The sequence below is a fragment of the Medicago truncatula genome, chromosome 5 (genome assembly GCF_003473485.1).
Source record: "Medicago truncatula cultivar Jemalong A17 chromosome 5, MtrunA17r5.0-ANR, whole genome shotgun sequence".
NCBI classification, from domain to species: domain Eukaryota; kingdom Viridiplantae; phylum Streptophyta; class Magnoliopsida; order Fabales; family Fabaceae; genus Medicago; species Medicago truncatula.
In genome coordinates, this window is record NC_053046.1 from 13,892,048 (window position 1) to 13,908,351 (window position 16,304).

Sequence of the window (16,304 nt, forward strand, 5' to 3'; positions counted from 1 at the left end):
ATGTTTTATTTTCCTTTCTCTTTGGGTCTTGGCTATGTCAATGGATACCCATCATCATCATTTTTGCCCCATAAATCTCTCTCTATTCTTTTTACCCTAAAACACACAAACCCATTTCCTACATAAACCTCTTCATCTTTCATCACTCTCACACTCTCTTTCCATGTTCAACCAGTGCCATTTCAATTTTTTCATCTAATCACATCAATAAAGTTTTGTTTTTTAAGCTTTTTTCAATAACCCCTTTTCATGAAGTTTCATTATTAGCACCCTTTTAATCAACCTCTCTTTCAATGGCTGAAAGCTTTGACAGTGCTGAATCTAATCTTTTATGTAGTGAAAACAATAGCACATGTTTTGATGATGTTGTTGTTGATGATTCTGGAATCTCACCTTCTTGGGACCACACAAATGTTAACTTGGACAACGTTGGATCGGATTCATTTCTATGTTTTGTTGCACAAAGTGAGGAAATTGTGAAGGTTATGGTTGAGAAAGAGAAGGATCATTTGCCTAGAGAGGATTATTTGATAAGATTGCGTGGTGGTGATTTGGATTTGAGTGTTAGAAGAGAGGCTCTTGATTGGATTTGGAAGGTTGGTTTTTTGTTTTAATTCAGTTCTGATCATAAAGTTCTTATTTTCATTGAAGGGTCATGAAAAAAAATCATTTTTATATGATTTTTTTGCTTTAATGTTTACGTGATTCTTAACTAAGTGTGGTTTAAGTGATTCTAATATGAATTTAATCATCAAAAGTGTGTTTTTTTATGTGGTTTTAGATTGTGACTTTAATATCAAAATCAATTAGTATGCAATGTCTGGTTTTTCGCTGAGGTTTAATTGGATTTTCAGTGAATTTGCTTGCTCAACTAATTCTGTGGCAACTTGTTAAAGTTCTTAATTGATTTCCATTTTGGTTCTTCCTTATTTGAATTTTGTTTTTTTTTACTGGTTTGCACTGTGTGATGAAAGTCCTCAATCTTGTATTGTAATTGGGTTATCAAATTACTGAATTTTGCTTTCTGTAATGTGATCAACAGGCTCATGCTTATTATGGATTTGGACCCTTAAGTCTTTGCCTATCTGTCAACTACTTGGATCGATTCCTATCGGTTTTTCAATTTCCGGTAAGAACAAATATCAAATATCGAAGTTTGCTCGTGTTTTTTACTTGCTTTATTACTCTGATCTCTTATTGAAAGTCTAATTGTTGTTTATGGCATGTTCAGAGAGGTGTGACTTGGACCGTGCAATTGTTAGCTGTAGCTTGCTTCTCACTTGCAGCTAAAATGGAAGAGGTTAAAGTGCCGCAATCTGTAGATTTGCAGGTATCGAAGTATCATATAATCTTTTAAGATTGCTGTTACATATGATTTTGTTTTGTTAGAATCTAATTTTCTCATTGATATCGATAATGCACAGGTTGGAGAACCAAAATTTGTATTCCAAGCTAAAACAATTCAGAGAATGGAACTAATGATATTAAGCTCATTGGGATGGAAAATGCGGGCGTTAACTCCTTGTTCCTTCATAGACTACTTCCTTGCTAAGATCAGTTGCGAGAAGTATCCCGACAAGTCATTGATTGCAAGATCAGTTCAGCTCATCCTTAACATAATCAAGGGTATACTATTCATTCTCATTACTCTAAATATGTTGTCCTTGTGTACTACATTGTTCTTAAGGAGTAATGAATTTAAAGAGTTGTTGTACAATTCAATTGCATTGCAGGTATTGACTTCTTGGAATTCAGGTCTTCTGAAATCGCTGCAGCGGTGGCCATTTCTTTAAAGGAACTGCCAACACAAGAAGTTGACAAGGCCATAACTGATTTCTTCATTGTAGATAAGGTGAGATGATGTGTGGTTCCCGGAAATGGATTCCCTGCTATGCAGTTACAGATCTCGACCGTCGAATCCAACTTATTGGTCGAGATCGTTAATTGTGTAATTCGAGTCTTCTGATATAAAATTAATGGCCGAGATTCATTACCACATGTAGAACTTCTACCACAGGGAATCCGGGGTCCGTGGTTCCCACATATAAACAGTGAGCAAGAACAAACAACAAATTCTGCTTTTAGTTTTGTCCTTGTGTTTGATATCATGTTTCCTTTGTTGAATTGTGCAGGAGAGAGTTCTAAAGTGTGTTGAATTGATAAGAGATCTTTCCTTGATCAAGGTTGGTGGCAATAATTTTGCATCATTTGTGCCTCAAAGCCCTATAGGGGTTCTTGATGCAGGGTGCATGAGTTTTAAGAGTGATGAATTAACAAATGGATCATGTCCAAATTCTTCACATAGTAGTCCAAATGCTAAAAGGATGAAATTTGATGGACCTTCAAGTGGAACTTCACAATAATTATGTGCATTTTCTTTCCTTCACCAAAAGTCCATTTGAAAGAGCCATGTTTGGATGAATAAGTAGATAGGAATTTAAGGTGGGATAAGATGTTGTTGTTGGTAGTTGTTTATAGTCAGATTATTACAGATCAGCTGCAAAAAAATACTGCAGAGATGCGGTTGGTAGAGAAAATTTTGATGAAACAATGTTGTTGAGGCATAACATTTGTCTAGTGAGAATGTAATATTTGAGAGGTTATAATTGTGTTGTCACATGTGAATCTCTCCTAACTTCTCATTTCATAAGATAATCAATATAAAAAACAATTTATTTATGGGTTGTTTTGTAAATCATTTTCAACATACCATCATCATCATCATCATCATCATCATGTATTGAAATAAAAATATAACACATTTAATTTTTCAAATTACACCCCGTCAACATCTCCATCTGCCATGTGTCAATTATATTTTATTTATTTATAAACATGTTTTTAGCACATAATATTTTCTCAACTATTTTGAAGGGAAGAAAAAAATTGCCACACTTGATTTTTTTTAATAACAAAAGTATTCATTCAGAGGATAAATTTAATCCAAATTTTCAAAAGGGTAGACATGTCATAATATATACTCCATCCGTCCTATATTATATGATAAAGTTGATTGTCACGTATCCAATTTTGATTATAAATATCTTTAATAATATATTAAAAAAAATTATAAAAATTTGATATTAGTAGAAAAATATGGTCAAAGTTGTCTTTGACCATATTCATCGAGATAAATCTAACATCTTATATGTTATAATTTGTCTTTGTATATTAATAGAAAAATATAATCAAAGTATTTTACGTAAATAATAGTACATATTTTAAAGTAAGTAAGTTAAAATGAAACGGATGGAGTATTTGATAAGGGTAGACATGTCATAATATATGGTTTGGTTGGTGTCACGTGCATAATTGAGGATTTAACGTAACTAACGTTTGGAGTAGTTTGTTTTGTCTGTATAGGCGACCAAGATCTACACAGGGAACCCAAAATTCGTCTTTGCTGTATATTGGGATTAGAAACATCCATAATGGAAAAGCCCCACACTGTAGCTTTTGTTTCCATTCTTTGACCGGTCAACATTTATGTATTGGTCTTTGTGGCCAGACAAATAAACAAAACAAAAATTCACTTCTGCTTATTAAGGCACTGTTCTATTATATAAGGTCACTCCCTAGGTTGGATAAAACAACATTTTACTCATTTTTAGAAAAATAATATATGATGATTTTTATTTTTATTTTGAAATGTTTTCTGGATAAAAACTTTTCACCAAGTGAATTTTCACAATTAAACATAAAATTGCACGTTATTAAAATATTTGATTTTGATCATAAATATGCTAAATTCACATATACAATTATTTGTGATCAATTGAGAGTATTTTGTATCCTTAGTGTAAATTTTATCGGAAAAATTTTCATTTTTGTTCTTAAATGTAACGAGTAGTCACATTATAATTTCTTTGTATGTTGGGGATATAATTATTACTTAGGTTGATGTTAGTGGAATCAATGAGTTAAAATTGTAGTTAGACAAGCACTTTTGCTACTTCTTGGGAGTTGAAGTTGTCTATTATCCTAGAGGCCATCTTCTCTCTTAATTTTTTATACAATAGAGCAACATATAGTCCTTTGAGTTGAATGTGAAATATGATATCCTTAAAGGTGTTTCTCTATCAGATCCCATTTTGTATTGTACTTTGGTTGAAAGCTTCGTGTATTTCACGATTACATTAGTGTTTGTCTCTTCCTCCTTGCAGATTGTTGATTTATTCACTAAGAAGCATTCTGTTAAACGAATGTTTTTGTTTCATGATTGACAAACTCTTTTTTTTGAAAGGAATGATTGACAAACCCTTGATGATCCTTGTTAATGCCTCGCAAATTTTAGGGAAGATATTAGACAATAGTTATGTTATAAAGCTTTATTTTATCTTTATACAAGGGTAGTTTGGTATTTTCTGACCTATAGTATATATACTCTGCTTTTTTTTAAAGAATATACTCTATATATATATATATTTTTTTTTTGACAATATACTCTATATCGTTGTTTCACTGGTTTTTCTCATTTCTATTGAAATCCTCATATGAAGTGTATTTCCTCCTTTGCTCTTCTTCTTTCTCTTCTCTGTTTTATATATGTTCACCATTGATAACACATTTTTGGACATGTAAAACATTATTGATCATATTTGAAGCTGGAGTGGATATAAATAGAAACAACTTTTAGTTTTTGAGAAAAATAAATCAGGGCAACTTAGTTCCCACCTGTTTTATATTTTGTTGGATTAAATATGTTTTTAGTTCTTACATTTCGCGCCCTTTTGAAGAATAATCTCTATATTTCATTAAATGTTTTTTAAAATTCTCACATTTTATCTCCGTTATTAAAATTAGTCTCTGCTGTTAATTCTCTAACGGAATGATGATGTGACAGTTAGTGGGTCTCAATTATTTTATGGTTAAATATGTTTTTGGTCCTTACATTTTACGTGGATTTAAAGAATAGTCCTTGTTATTTTAGGGATTTTAAAAACATTTAATAAATTATACTCCCTCCGTCCCAAATTGTATGCCGCTTTAGGAAAAAAAATTGTCCCAAATTATATGTCGCTTTAAAATACCAATGCAACATTAATGTTACTTTTCCTATTATAACCTTAATTATTTATTACTCTCTCTTCTTTCAATTCTTTCATTTATCTTTCCCATATTATTTATTAAGGACAATTTTGTAAAACAACTCATAATATATCTTTTCCATACAATATTAATTGCATTTCTTAATATGTGTGAAATGCCCAAAACGTCATACAATTTGGGACGGAGGGAGTATATACTTATTGTTTGAAGGAAATAAATCATATATATTGTTGATAAAGATATTATTAATAAAGACATTTTTGAAATATTTTATGCATTTACATCTATGAGTAATAAATTATAAAAAGTATTATTGTTAATTAATTTTTTTTCTATTCTGTTCTTCGTAATTTGGTATAATTCATTTTTAGACCGAAGACTCGTTTTAGCAATTAAAAAAAAAATCTACAAGACTCAATTTAGTTAGTGAAATAAATAAAATAACTATTAGTCCTAAAAAATTTCTCTCCTTTAAAAGAATTTGGGCATAAAAGAATGAAAAAAAGTGTGATGAGATCCACAATAAAAATTAATACTTTTTTTTTTTTGAGGAATAAAAATTAATACTTTCAAATTGGGTAGAAAATACAAACCTCTATTAAACTTAGAGTAGTGATACATAGACCACCTTAGGTGGCATGTACCACTTGTACACCCACACACAATTTTGACAAGTGTCCTTGTGGTCCCCCCACACACAAAAAAAGTCACATGTATTGTCTCTCACACACTCTCACATGGAGTGGTACAATGTGTGTATGGAAAAAAGTGTGTACATGAAACATTATCCTAAACTTAAGGTTATAATTTTTAACTCATATATAGTATGTAAACGTACAAAAAAAAATTACAAAATATATTTATATTTTTGTTCCATTTATTTTTATTGTTTTATTTTATAATTTTCGTTGATTGTAATAAAATATTATTTTTATTCTTTTTATCATATTGATTTTTGATTAAGGACAAATATGTTATTTACCGAGGCCTTCTGCTTGCCAAAAACTAGAATTTTATTGATGTCGTTTGTTCTGATTCATTGCATTGCGTCAATCTCATTCAAGGCCCCTATGAAGTTCTATGTCTACTCGGTTTTGATACAAGAGATAAAAGAGTTAATAATGCAATTAAATGTCACTGTTTGTCACATTCTTCGCGAGGGAAATCGATGTGCGGATTTCATGACCAAGTTAGAAGCCTCATCAAATATTGAGTTCTTAATGATTCTTCTCCCGATGATCTGCGACATCTTTGCAAGATTGATGCGTCTGGAACCTTCTTTTCTAGAGATTAGTTGTTTTTTCTTTCTTGTCCTTTTCTTTTTGTTGTTTTTGTTTTTTATTAGCCTTCAAAACTACTACATAATCACTATTATCACATCTCAACCTTGGTCATGGAAGCACGTTGTTGCAGGTTCGATCCTCGACATCCCAAATTCAGACCAAACCAAACTACCATATAATCATTTTATTTTTTTTATCTTTTTCACTTTTTTCTCTTTCCTACATCAATCAAACAAAGTTTAAAGAAGAGAGACATTAAGTTCACAATTTTTTTTTGAAGGACTAAATTGAATTTTTTGATATTTCTCCAGACTAAAAGAGAGTTGGCAAAGTTTGCAAGGAGAATTATATATGTCTGTTTTCTAAGCTATCTTTCTTGTGTAAGTTGTGTTTAGACTCACTCAATGCATGTGTAATTTGTGCAGTGTTTGGTAGTAGGGACCCAAACTTATATGGTCAATGGCACTGCCATACACTGACCAAGGTTGGTGAAAGTTTTACAGCTTATAGTGAATGCAGTGACGATATATTTCAAGTGCCCATTCTGACTCTATCTCTCACGTTTACACATGGTCAAGCACTCAAGCTCTTTATCTACCAATTTCCAAGCTCTACCTCTAGTGGTTTAGAACTTATATGTAAAAAACTGGCCATAGTGTGATGTAGTCTTGTTGGTAGCTGTTATCACTGACCATTGACCAATCAAAAATTGCTTTCACTCAGAAGCAGTTATTTATTGAATTCACATAACCATGCAGCACTTAACTTTCCTTCTTTTTTACAAATTAAAAATTGTACTATAAGACTGTAAGAGAAAGGAGACATTGGTAAAAGCCTAAAAGAGTATTCCGGCATCAGTCATATATGTAAAAAAGAATCTATGCATCTATGAAGCATCGTTTGAATCATCTACAACGATGTATATGCATATGCGGTAGCTAAAAGTTTGTTGGATCAAAGACAAAAATGAACTTTGACCTAACAATTTTGCAGCCGTTGTATGTCACGCGTGTCAGCGTTGTAGATGATCCAAATTTATGGTTATCGTACATAGCAATCTACCATTAAAAATGTTTGATTGTAGGAAATGTTTCAGCTTAGACACTTAATAAAAAGTCATAAAGGAAGGAACAATTTTGAGCTTAGGTTACTCTTGAGAGAGAAAAAGGAATAGTAATAAAATAAAGAAAAAGAGAAGAATATACGTATAAAGATCACTTGTTCACTAGGGCTGACCTTGGTGGATTCACTTTGACAGAAAAGTGTTTGATTTTACTAATTTGTTTGGCCAAATTTATTCGTGCACATTTTTTTTAACCTTTGACTAAAGTCCTGTATTGACTAATGTACAACAAGAATAAGGTGAGGATGGATATGTTCAATTATTATGTGTAGTAAATTTTCAGAAATGTTGTTCCAAATAAGGCTGCAAAAGCTTTATCTTACCATTACCAATCAAGTCTTAATACTATCACACCAGAAGGGTACGTTTTTAGGTAAGTCTTTATTGACTTCATTACGGGAAGGATTCAGTCCAGTGGGGGCAAGAAGGGACATTTTTCACACGGCTCAACTTTTTTATCCTAAATATCTTGCATGCATGTAAGTCAAATTTCAATTTTATTTATAGATTTTAAAATTTGTCTCTTAACAATAATATATAAAAGATTTTGGGTTGACATTTTCATTCTCTTAATATATCTTTAAATAAAGGCTAAAATATGGTTTTAGTCCCTGTAAAAAAAAAAAAAAGTTTTTGGTCCCTGCAAAATTTTTTGTTTTTTAAAATAGTCCATGACCCTATTTTTGTGATGATTTGCATACGTGGCACATGATGACTCAACCCATTTTGTAGTTTTTAGTCCCTGCAAAATATTTTATTTTTTAAAAAGGTCCCTGCAATTTTATTTTTTTTACAAGGACTAAAACCAAAACGAGGCATATTTGCAGGGACTAAAACCGTATTTTAGCCTTAAATAAATTTGTCTATAAAAATGTTATATTATTGATGTCATTGCTATGTTGTTGGTGTCACTACAAAGATATACATGATTTATTACAGTTTGAAAATCACAAACCAGAATCAAAATTTCATAAAAAATATTCATAATTTACGTGTGTTATTGCAATAAAAAGAACGGATAAATTGAACACTAGTAAAACAACGATGTTAACATTTATCAATTTGATAGAATAAATTGTCAGGTATTCTTAAAATTTATCCATAGCATTAGAGATAGTAAAAAATTATTTTAAAATGGTTGGTCAAAATAAGAATGAACTTTTTTTTATAACCATGTTAAAGGTGCTAAAAAAATATTATGTTATAGGTACTCACAAGAAATGTGTTAGACACATAAGATAGATCCTCCTTTTTCAATCAAGTATTTTTCGAACACAAAAGTTAAAGATGGAAGTCTCGATCATTTACTTAATGTGTTGAGTCTCTTACCTATTGGGATCAACTACATATCGGTAAACTATAAGAACCTTGGATTCAAATAATTATATCTTTTCATGTGGATACCCTTTTAAATTTAATAAGAAAAATGATATAAACATAATGTTGATGACTTCCAGCACAGCTGAAAGTAAAAATACTTCCTCCAAATAAGATGAATAAAAAACCATACACATATTTCGCATCCCCATTATTACTCAATCTTCCAAATGCTAAGATATTACAGTTAAGGGAGCAGCTATTAACCTCTACTGCTTGTGATTGCTATCAAGAAAGTTAAAATACTTCTTTTGAATATTCAATGCATGAGAAGTAGGTGCAGATACGAACAGGCAATCCAATAAATAACTGAGGCATGAGTACAAACAGAAAGCAAAAATTAAATCTTCTATGCATTCTCACTAAATTTAGGCCTTATTATAGGTACAAGAAATGTCACAGTAGATCAAAGTCAAGCATTTTCGATGCTTGGTTATTTCCTCAAGTTTTATTTTGAATGCAATTGGCAGGACTGTGAATTTTCCTTGCTATATAAATAACCAATTTTTCGTATAAGGAAGAAATGCCATCCTTTGTATTATTCCAATAATGACGGATAGACTAACCAAAAATACCTTTTGAATCCATATTCCTATGATATAATCTGTGGAAGCCTGAATTTCCAAGCCTCTTGAGTATATTAATTCAAAAATAGAAAATAATCAAATGAAGTCGGGTTGACCAGTTGAAGTTAAGCATCGATGCCACATTCGACTGTTCGGATCCACCAATTGAGGATGCGATATTACTTCGGTGATTGGAAAGTAAGCATAATGTGTGTTACATATGCCTACTGTAATGCCACTATATCCAGCAAATGCACCATGAACCTGCAATACCAAAGCCGAGAATCAATATTGAATAACAAATGCACGGTACAAGTGTTAGAACAGAAACCTTGATTGGAAAGGAAACATAGACTAAAATGCAAACAAAGAACACGTGAAATATGATCACGGAGTTCAATCAATTATGCCTACGTCTCCGGCTGCAAAATGTTTGTTGTATTTTTTATTTTTCAACGTAGAGTTTAAGATTACAACTTGTGTTTAAATACTACCGTTCAGTTTACAATACTACTCGTGAACCGTATTTCCAACAACTAGATATGGACAAATAAGTGGAAATGCCATATGCATTTTGTGCTTGGGGAATGGTATTCTCATTCAAGTTCACCACACAAAAAAAATAAACACAAACTAGAGAAAGCATTAAAGATAGTGGACCCTCCTAATCTTATAAAGCATAAACTAGTCTCTAAAGCAGCAATCTTGTATGGTGGACAAAAAGAATCACAAAGATGAGTAGACATAGCGTGATTTACAAGGGTAATGCAATCCCTATTGTACTCCAGTATTCCATTTACCACAGTTTATTGTAAATATTCATATTTGACATTTCAATAATATTTACATATATAGTATATACCTTTCTCTGAAAACAGTATGTAAATAGAAACTTAATAACTTCAATTGAGACCTACATTTTTCATCCTTATAATTGGTTGAAGTATAAAATAATATATAGCTAGAAGTGGTTAGCAGCAGTGTTGTCAATTGTGGATCGCGGAATAGGTGATTTGTTGAAATTCTGCTATACAGTACAACAGTTCTAAAGCACGGATATTTCACAAAATTTTGTACTAAATAGCGTAACATGGCATAGTTGCGATTTCTTCAAATTCTGTTACGCTATAGACGCTATTTAACAACTCTGGTCGGCACTCAGCAGTAAAGAGTTGATAAGAATAGAAGGCTGATAAACTTCCTTATGAGAACCAAAAATAAAAGTGAAAACATACATATACAGCAATGGGCAAAGATAGACAGGAAGAGTGACTAACAGCATTTTGTCCAAGAACAGTGCATAAAATTCCATCTGATGCATTTGCTCGACACGCCCGAATCATGTATGTTGGATCAATATATTTCACATCTGCATGAATATCATTCTCCTTGAAATAATTTTTCGTCTGAAAAAAAAAATAGTTGTTGGAACGACATTACAATATAACTCAACACAATATTTGTCTAATAGCTCAAAATATGCTGTTTGAATTTTACTTTTAACAGAAATAAAACTAGGAAAGCAGATCAAGATTACGACGAGTATAAAACTACGTCATGTCTCACTTATTTCAGAAAGCATACATGCATTAGTTTGTGAAGAAAATGTGAATAAACTATCCAATTAAAATCACCATCCCTTGTTTTTATGTTAATTCTAGACATCTTACAGTTTCTTTCATTATATTTGGTTTGATACTTCATCTATATAGGATAAAACAATAGTGTTTGTGTGTGTGTGTATGTGTATATCCAATTTTCATAAATTTTCAACCCATTTACATTATTGTAAACACCATAAGCAAATAATAGCAAACCTCTTGTTGGATATAAACCCCGATATCTCCAAGTTTAGCATTCCCTGAGGGATCGGTATCATTAGTTTTTTGAAGTAAATTCTGCATTAGGAAGACAAAACTTATTAGCAAGTTTGTGTTTCTATGTCTGATGATATATTCTTCCAGAAAAAAAATTCAGGGATGTGAATTTTGTCAATGTTTTATTTGCGAAAGTGATTACAAAATCATAGTCACCTGTCCTGCTCCCTCTGCCACACAAACGACAGCTGATCCCTTTGATTCTATAAGGTACTTGAGGTGACTCAAAACTCCATGAGGTCCATGTAAATCGAAAGGAACCTTTGAACCACAGATAGAACTAGTATCAGTTTATCTATACGACAGAGAGAATTCTAGGCGCAATGTTTAACTTACATACCTCAGGAATTAGGCATACATCAATCTGTCCACTGGCTAAGGAAGATTGCATTGCTATGAATCCACTGCTACGACCCATTAATTTCACAATCCCGATTCCATGATATGCACTATGCGCCTAATAAGACGAGCAAAAGATTTAAATATGATAGTATTTATTAACTAGAAAACAATACTGGGTTTGTCAGATTGATTCATTATCAAGTAATTTACCTCTATATATGCAGAATATATTGCTCTTTGCGCTTCTTCAACCGCGGTGTCAAAGCCAAAAGTTTTGTCCATCAATAGAATATCATTGTCTATAGTTTTCGGCACTCCAATTACAGACACTTTAATCCGTCTTTTACAGCACTGAAAACAATAAGATCTTAAAATCATTCGATTTTCAAGATATGCTTATATATTAACTTTTATGTGAACTTCAACAAATCAAATCCAAAAAGATGATTTCCTTAAGAAATCATAGATTACAAAATGATCTAAATAAATGCAATTAACTAATATAAGGGTTAAACAATTAAAAACCTCGTCGTGAATTGCATTTGCACCAGCATGTGTACCATTTCCACCCAACACAAAGAGCATGTTGATCCCTCTTTCCTGTAATCAATCAACAATATACATATAAAATAAAAATCACGGTAAATATACTACAGTGTGCACTCACAAGCGCGTGTACACAAACAAATATTACTTCTGTAAGGAATAATCAATTTCATTAATAGAATGGATCGATCAACAACCTCCAAACTATCCACAATTTCACTAACTCCAGGTCCTCCGCGTGAAACTCCTAATAGGCTGCCACCTGAGAGATGAATGTTTTGAACGACTTTCCTTGACAGCTGTAAATGAAATCGGAATATTACTAGATAGCATCAGAAAGAGCTCAAGTTCAATCGACTTAGTATAGAACTTTAGTCGAATCAATTGTTGTTTAGAAGGGAAATATTAGATTACCGGTATTTCCATCAACTCTTTGTCAGAAAAGCCGCGATAGCCAAAAGGAATACCAACAATCTCTGTTACACCATATATTTCAAGTGTGATTACAATCTGCAGCACATTAATTACTGAATCAAACATTCAGAAACAAATTTAAATGCATACCAATAAAACGTACAATACGTTAACGAATATATTTGAGGTCTGCCAATAACTACGGGATAAAAGCATTTCACTACCCAGAAGCTACTCAAGCTAACTTCTTAAAATAATCAGAAATGTGATTTTTTTTTTTTTCAAAATTTTTTAAACAAGCATTTTAAAAACTTTCGAAAGAGATTTTTTAATAGCTGAAACAAATGGGATCTTTATCTTTTCTCAAGAATTTGTCAGAGCCATATCAGAAACAATTTGACCAGAAGCAAACCTGTCTAATGACATCGTTAAGACCAGGACACAGTCCTCCACAAGTAACAATGGCTGCCTTTACTTCTTCTGGTTTGAAGTATATATTTTTCCGAGGTCCAGCTCGATGAACCCTACAAAGATTTCAGAACCTTTTACCATACCGCTTTACGCTAGTCATAAAACAAAATTATATGCATTAATAGCATTATGCAGATTTAAAAAAAAAAGTCAAAGAAACTAAACATTTTAACACTAACTTAAAAGAAAGAATAAATAGCTATTGTTCATAATTTTCCGGAGAATGTTCATCTCTCAATCATACATTCTTTCCCTATCCGAAAAACAAGCTGCTTGCAATCATTATACTCAATGTAGCAACATTAAATACCATATTGATATTTGGAAAATCAAATACTTTACCATTGTTCCACCCAATTACAGCCAGGATCAATGCACTGAGCACCAGCAGATGTAGGTGATGAATGGTATATTGTCTGAAAGATCAAAGCAAGTAAAAACATTAGCATTTCACAATGCGTAAACATGTATTTTAAACATAATTGAGTAAGATCATCAGTTAATATCCAAGTCCAGCATTTCACTTCAATTCGATTACAATTATAAAAGACATTCCAATGCAAGGATAAGTGGAAAATGTAAAAAAAAGTATTCGCTCTCACAAGACAAATATTAGCTTAATTGCAAAACCAACAATGAACAAATGTATTAATCGATGTAGTCAATCATAGATAGTGGAAAATAGCGGTTTGTTAAAATTCTGCCTCACAATAGTGCTATAATGTCACTAGCCACTGTTTGACAACATTTTGTACTAAATAGCGTATCGCGGAAAGAATCGTGGTTTGTCGGAATTCCGCTATGTTATAGAGATATAGTGTCGCTATAGCTGGCTATGTAACAACAAAGTGTTAATAACAGAAAGAGACCAATTTTCAGCCAATGAACCAGACAGCAGATTCCAACTTAAGGCAACAATTTGAGCGATTATTTATTACCCAAAACGGCTATGAACCGCCACTAAAACACTTCGCGAGGCATTCCATCCTCAAACACGAAGTTTATAGCTGACAGACATAGCACAAAGTTTTCCATAAAGAGGACTAATATGATTGAAAAACTTAGAAAAAAAAATCAAATATCAGACACAACTTGAGATGACTTGAAATGAGACATGAATTCAAAGAAGATCCACATAAAACAATATTCATTATCCACATTATCAACAACTATTGAGCTACCTCATCACAATCAATTCATTATTGTTAAATGGCGGTCATGGCGCCACCATGACGGAATGGCATGGTGGTCTTTTTGATAACTGCCAGAGGAAACTTGTGAAGGTATTCCCGCCATGGTGGCGCCACATGCCGCAACGGCGTGTTTATATGGAGGACTTTTGGCCTTCCGCCATATTCCGTGCACAACATTGAATCAATTTCAATTCAAAGTTCAAACAACACAAAAGCCAAATAATGCAAACTACCTTAAGAAGCACTCTGTCATTATCACTAATGTATCCATTCCATTCCTCACCAGAATCATAATTCCCATGAAAGTCTCTAGTTATAGGAGCCCTGTCATCACACAAAAACAAAAGTGTTTAATTTTCATTCACCACTAGTATTTTTTTTTCTTTCCAAACATCAACAAATCACAATCAATCATGTACATGTAACTTAATAATAGTCGCGATGAAAGTCAAACATTTCAATTGAATTGACAATTACAATTGATTGACCGTGTTATTTTTTTAAACTAAAGTATATATATTTTTTTAGGCAAATAGGGTACAAATGGCACCATCTAAAACACTCTAAATAGATTAAAATATAAGGAAGATCACAATTGAGGGACATAAAACCTGAACTGTGAGAGCAAAAAGCAAACAACACTAAAAAGTGTGCGTTACAAACAACCTAAGGAAAGGTTCCAAATACGGAACATACAACCACATACCACGGAATCAAATTGCAAGAAATTGTGGTGTGTGTGAATCATGAGCACTAAAGTATATATGAATTACGTAAATAACAAAAAGAGTTAAATTTTGATACATCTTAAACAATTTTACAACGTCAACAAATCAAAATCAATTATATGAACGACTTTAGAAGTAGCTACGATTAAAGTGTGAATCATATGAGCCAACTAAGAAAAAAATTACAAACCTCATTTTGAGACAAAAAGTAGAACGCATAGAAGAAGCATCAGGGAAAATATCAGTAATATGAGGGAGTCTAAACCGTGCCTCAAAATCTTCTTTAAACTTATCTTTCCAATCAGGATCATTGTAATCAATTTTGTTTTGACTCTTCAGCTCTGAAAAGACACGAACGTTATTAGAGACTTTGAATGAATGGAAGAGACGATGGTTGGTTTTGGAGTAACGGTGTGAAGAATTCGTTAAACCATGCACATGATGATGATGATGATGAAGAAGGGTGGTGTTGAGGTTAGGGGTGATCACGTGCGTATTCATGAATGAATATGAGAATCCGTGATCGTAGGAACAGAATAGAATACCAAGGTTTTGTTTGTTTAAGGTTCGGGTTCGTTAGGTAATTGTTGTTTTTTTGAGGTGACGTATATATTAATTTATGTGTTTTCACATGAAACATGAAACATGAAAGCAAAGATAAAAGACAATTGGGAAAATTGGTGTGCACTTTTTCTACGGTGCCGGTATCTATTGTTTTCTACGGCTGATTATGAATGAATCTTCAACTTCCTAGTGTTACAAGGAAACTTCAAATTTGAAGAGTCTAATGTTATATTTTAGGTGTGATTTAAAAATATAATCATTTATATTATATTTATTAATGGAAAGACAGGTACCAATGTACTTGTTTTCTGCTCTTTTTATTTCGTTAATGCGTGTAGATTATCAACGATATTTTATAAAAAATTTGCATGTAAATTATAAACTATTTTATATATATTTTTTATATTAATTCAAATAAAAAGTATAGAAATTTGTGACTTTCAAATGTAACAAACTTAACAAACCATGTTTATCTTCTTCAATGACAACAATAATATAATAAATATAACAAAAATTATTATCTATTTTAATAACACCAACAATATAACACTATTATATGAAAATTTGTTTAAGGGTATAGTTGAAATAATAAAAAGTGAGCCCAAAATTCTTCCAAAATCCTCTATTCTCTTTATATATAGTATAGATTATATCGTTGATGTCATTGAAAATGATAAGTATAATTTTTTTTTTTGAAAGGAAGGTAAGTATAGTTTCTTACGATATAAAAGTGCAAAATTTTTATACCTACTAGCATTTCGTGTCCATCTA

General features: G+C 31.9%; 2 protein-coding genes across 2 annotated transcripts; one reads left to right on the forward strand and one right to left on the reverse strand.

Annotated features, from left to right (window-relative positions):
* LOC11407050 (cyclin-D4-1) lies at positions 1 to 2,625 on the forward strand. The gene is made up of 6 exons (XM_003613040.4): positions 1 to 596; positions 1,043 to 1,129; positions 1,232 to 1,330; positions 1,425 to 1,626; positions 1,734 to 1,852; positions 2,133 to 2,625. Exons 1-6 carry the CDS (start codon positions 294 to 296, stop codon positions 2,361 to 2,363), a joined length of 1,041 nt encoding a protein of 346 aa, XP_003613088.1. The 5' UTR covers positions 1 to 293; the 3' UTR covers positions 2,364 to 2,625.
* A 6,441-nt stretch (positions 2,626 to 9,066) lies between these two features.
* LOC11405809 (ATP-dependent 6-phosphofructokinase 5, chloroplastic) lies at positions 9,067 to 15,622 on the reverse strand. Its single transcript, XM_003613042.4, has 13 exons — positions 15,160 to 15,622; positions 14,475 to 14,565; positions 13,391 to 13,464; positions 12,990 to 13,101; positions 12,578 to 12,673; positions 12,361 to 12,462; positions 12,143 to 12,217; positions 11,828 to 11,968; positions 11,616 to 11,732; positions 11,432 to 11,536; positions 11,216 to 11,296; positions 10,676 to 10,804; positions 9,067 to 9,662 (listed from the first exon to the last, which is right to left on the reverse strand). Exons 1-13 carry the CDS (start codon positions 15,468 to 15,470, stop codon positions 9,495 to 9,497), a joined length of 1,602 nt encoding a protein of 533 aa, XP_003613090.1. The 5' UTR covers positions 15,471 to 15,622; the 3' UTR covers positions 9,067 to 9,494.
* Positions 15,623 to 16,304: the final 682 nt, after the last annotated feature.

Bases quoted from the DNA above. Each gene is read 5' to 3' on its own strand.
- LOC11405809 (XM_003613042.4), bottom strand. From the start codon at position 15,470: ATGAATACGCACGTGATCACCCCTAACCTCAACACCACCCTTCTTCAT. The intron at 13,102-13,390 runs GTAAAGTATTTG...AAATCTTTGTAG, and splicing joins TGTAATTGGGTGGAACAATG to GGTTCATCGAGCTGGACCTC. The intron at 11,733-11,827 runs GTAAATTACTTG...TCGTCTTATTAG, and splicing joins TATATTCTGCATATATAGAG to GCGCATAGTGCATATCATGG.
- LOC11407050 (XM_003613040.4), top strand. From the start codon at position 294: ATGGCTGAAAGCTTTGACAGTGCTGAATCTAATCTTTTATGTAGTGAA. The intron at 1,627-1,733 runs GTATACTATTCA...ATTGCATTGCAG, and splicing joins CATCCTTAACATAATCAAGG to GTATTGACTTCTTGGAATTC. The intron at 1,853-2,132 runs GTGAGATGATGT...TGAATTGTGCAG, and splicing joins ATTTCTTCATTGTAGATAAG to GAGAGAGTTCTAAAGTGTGT.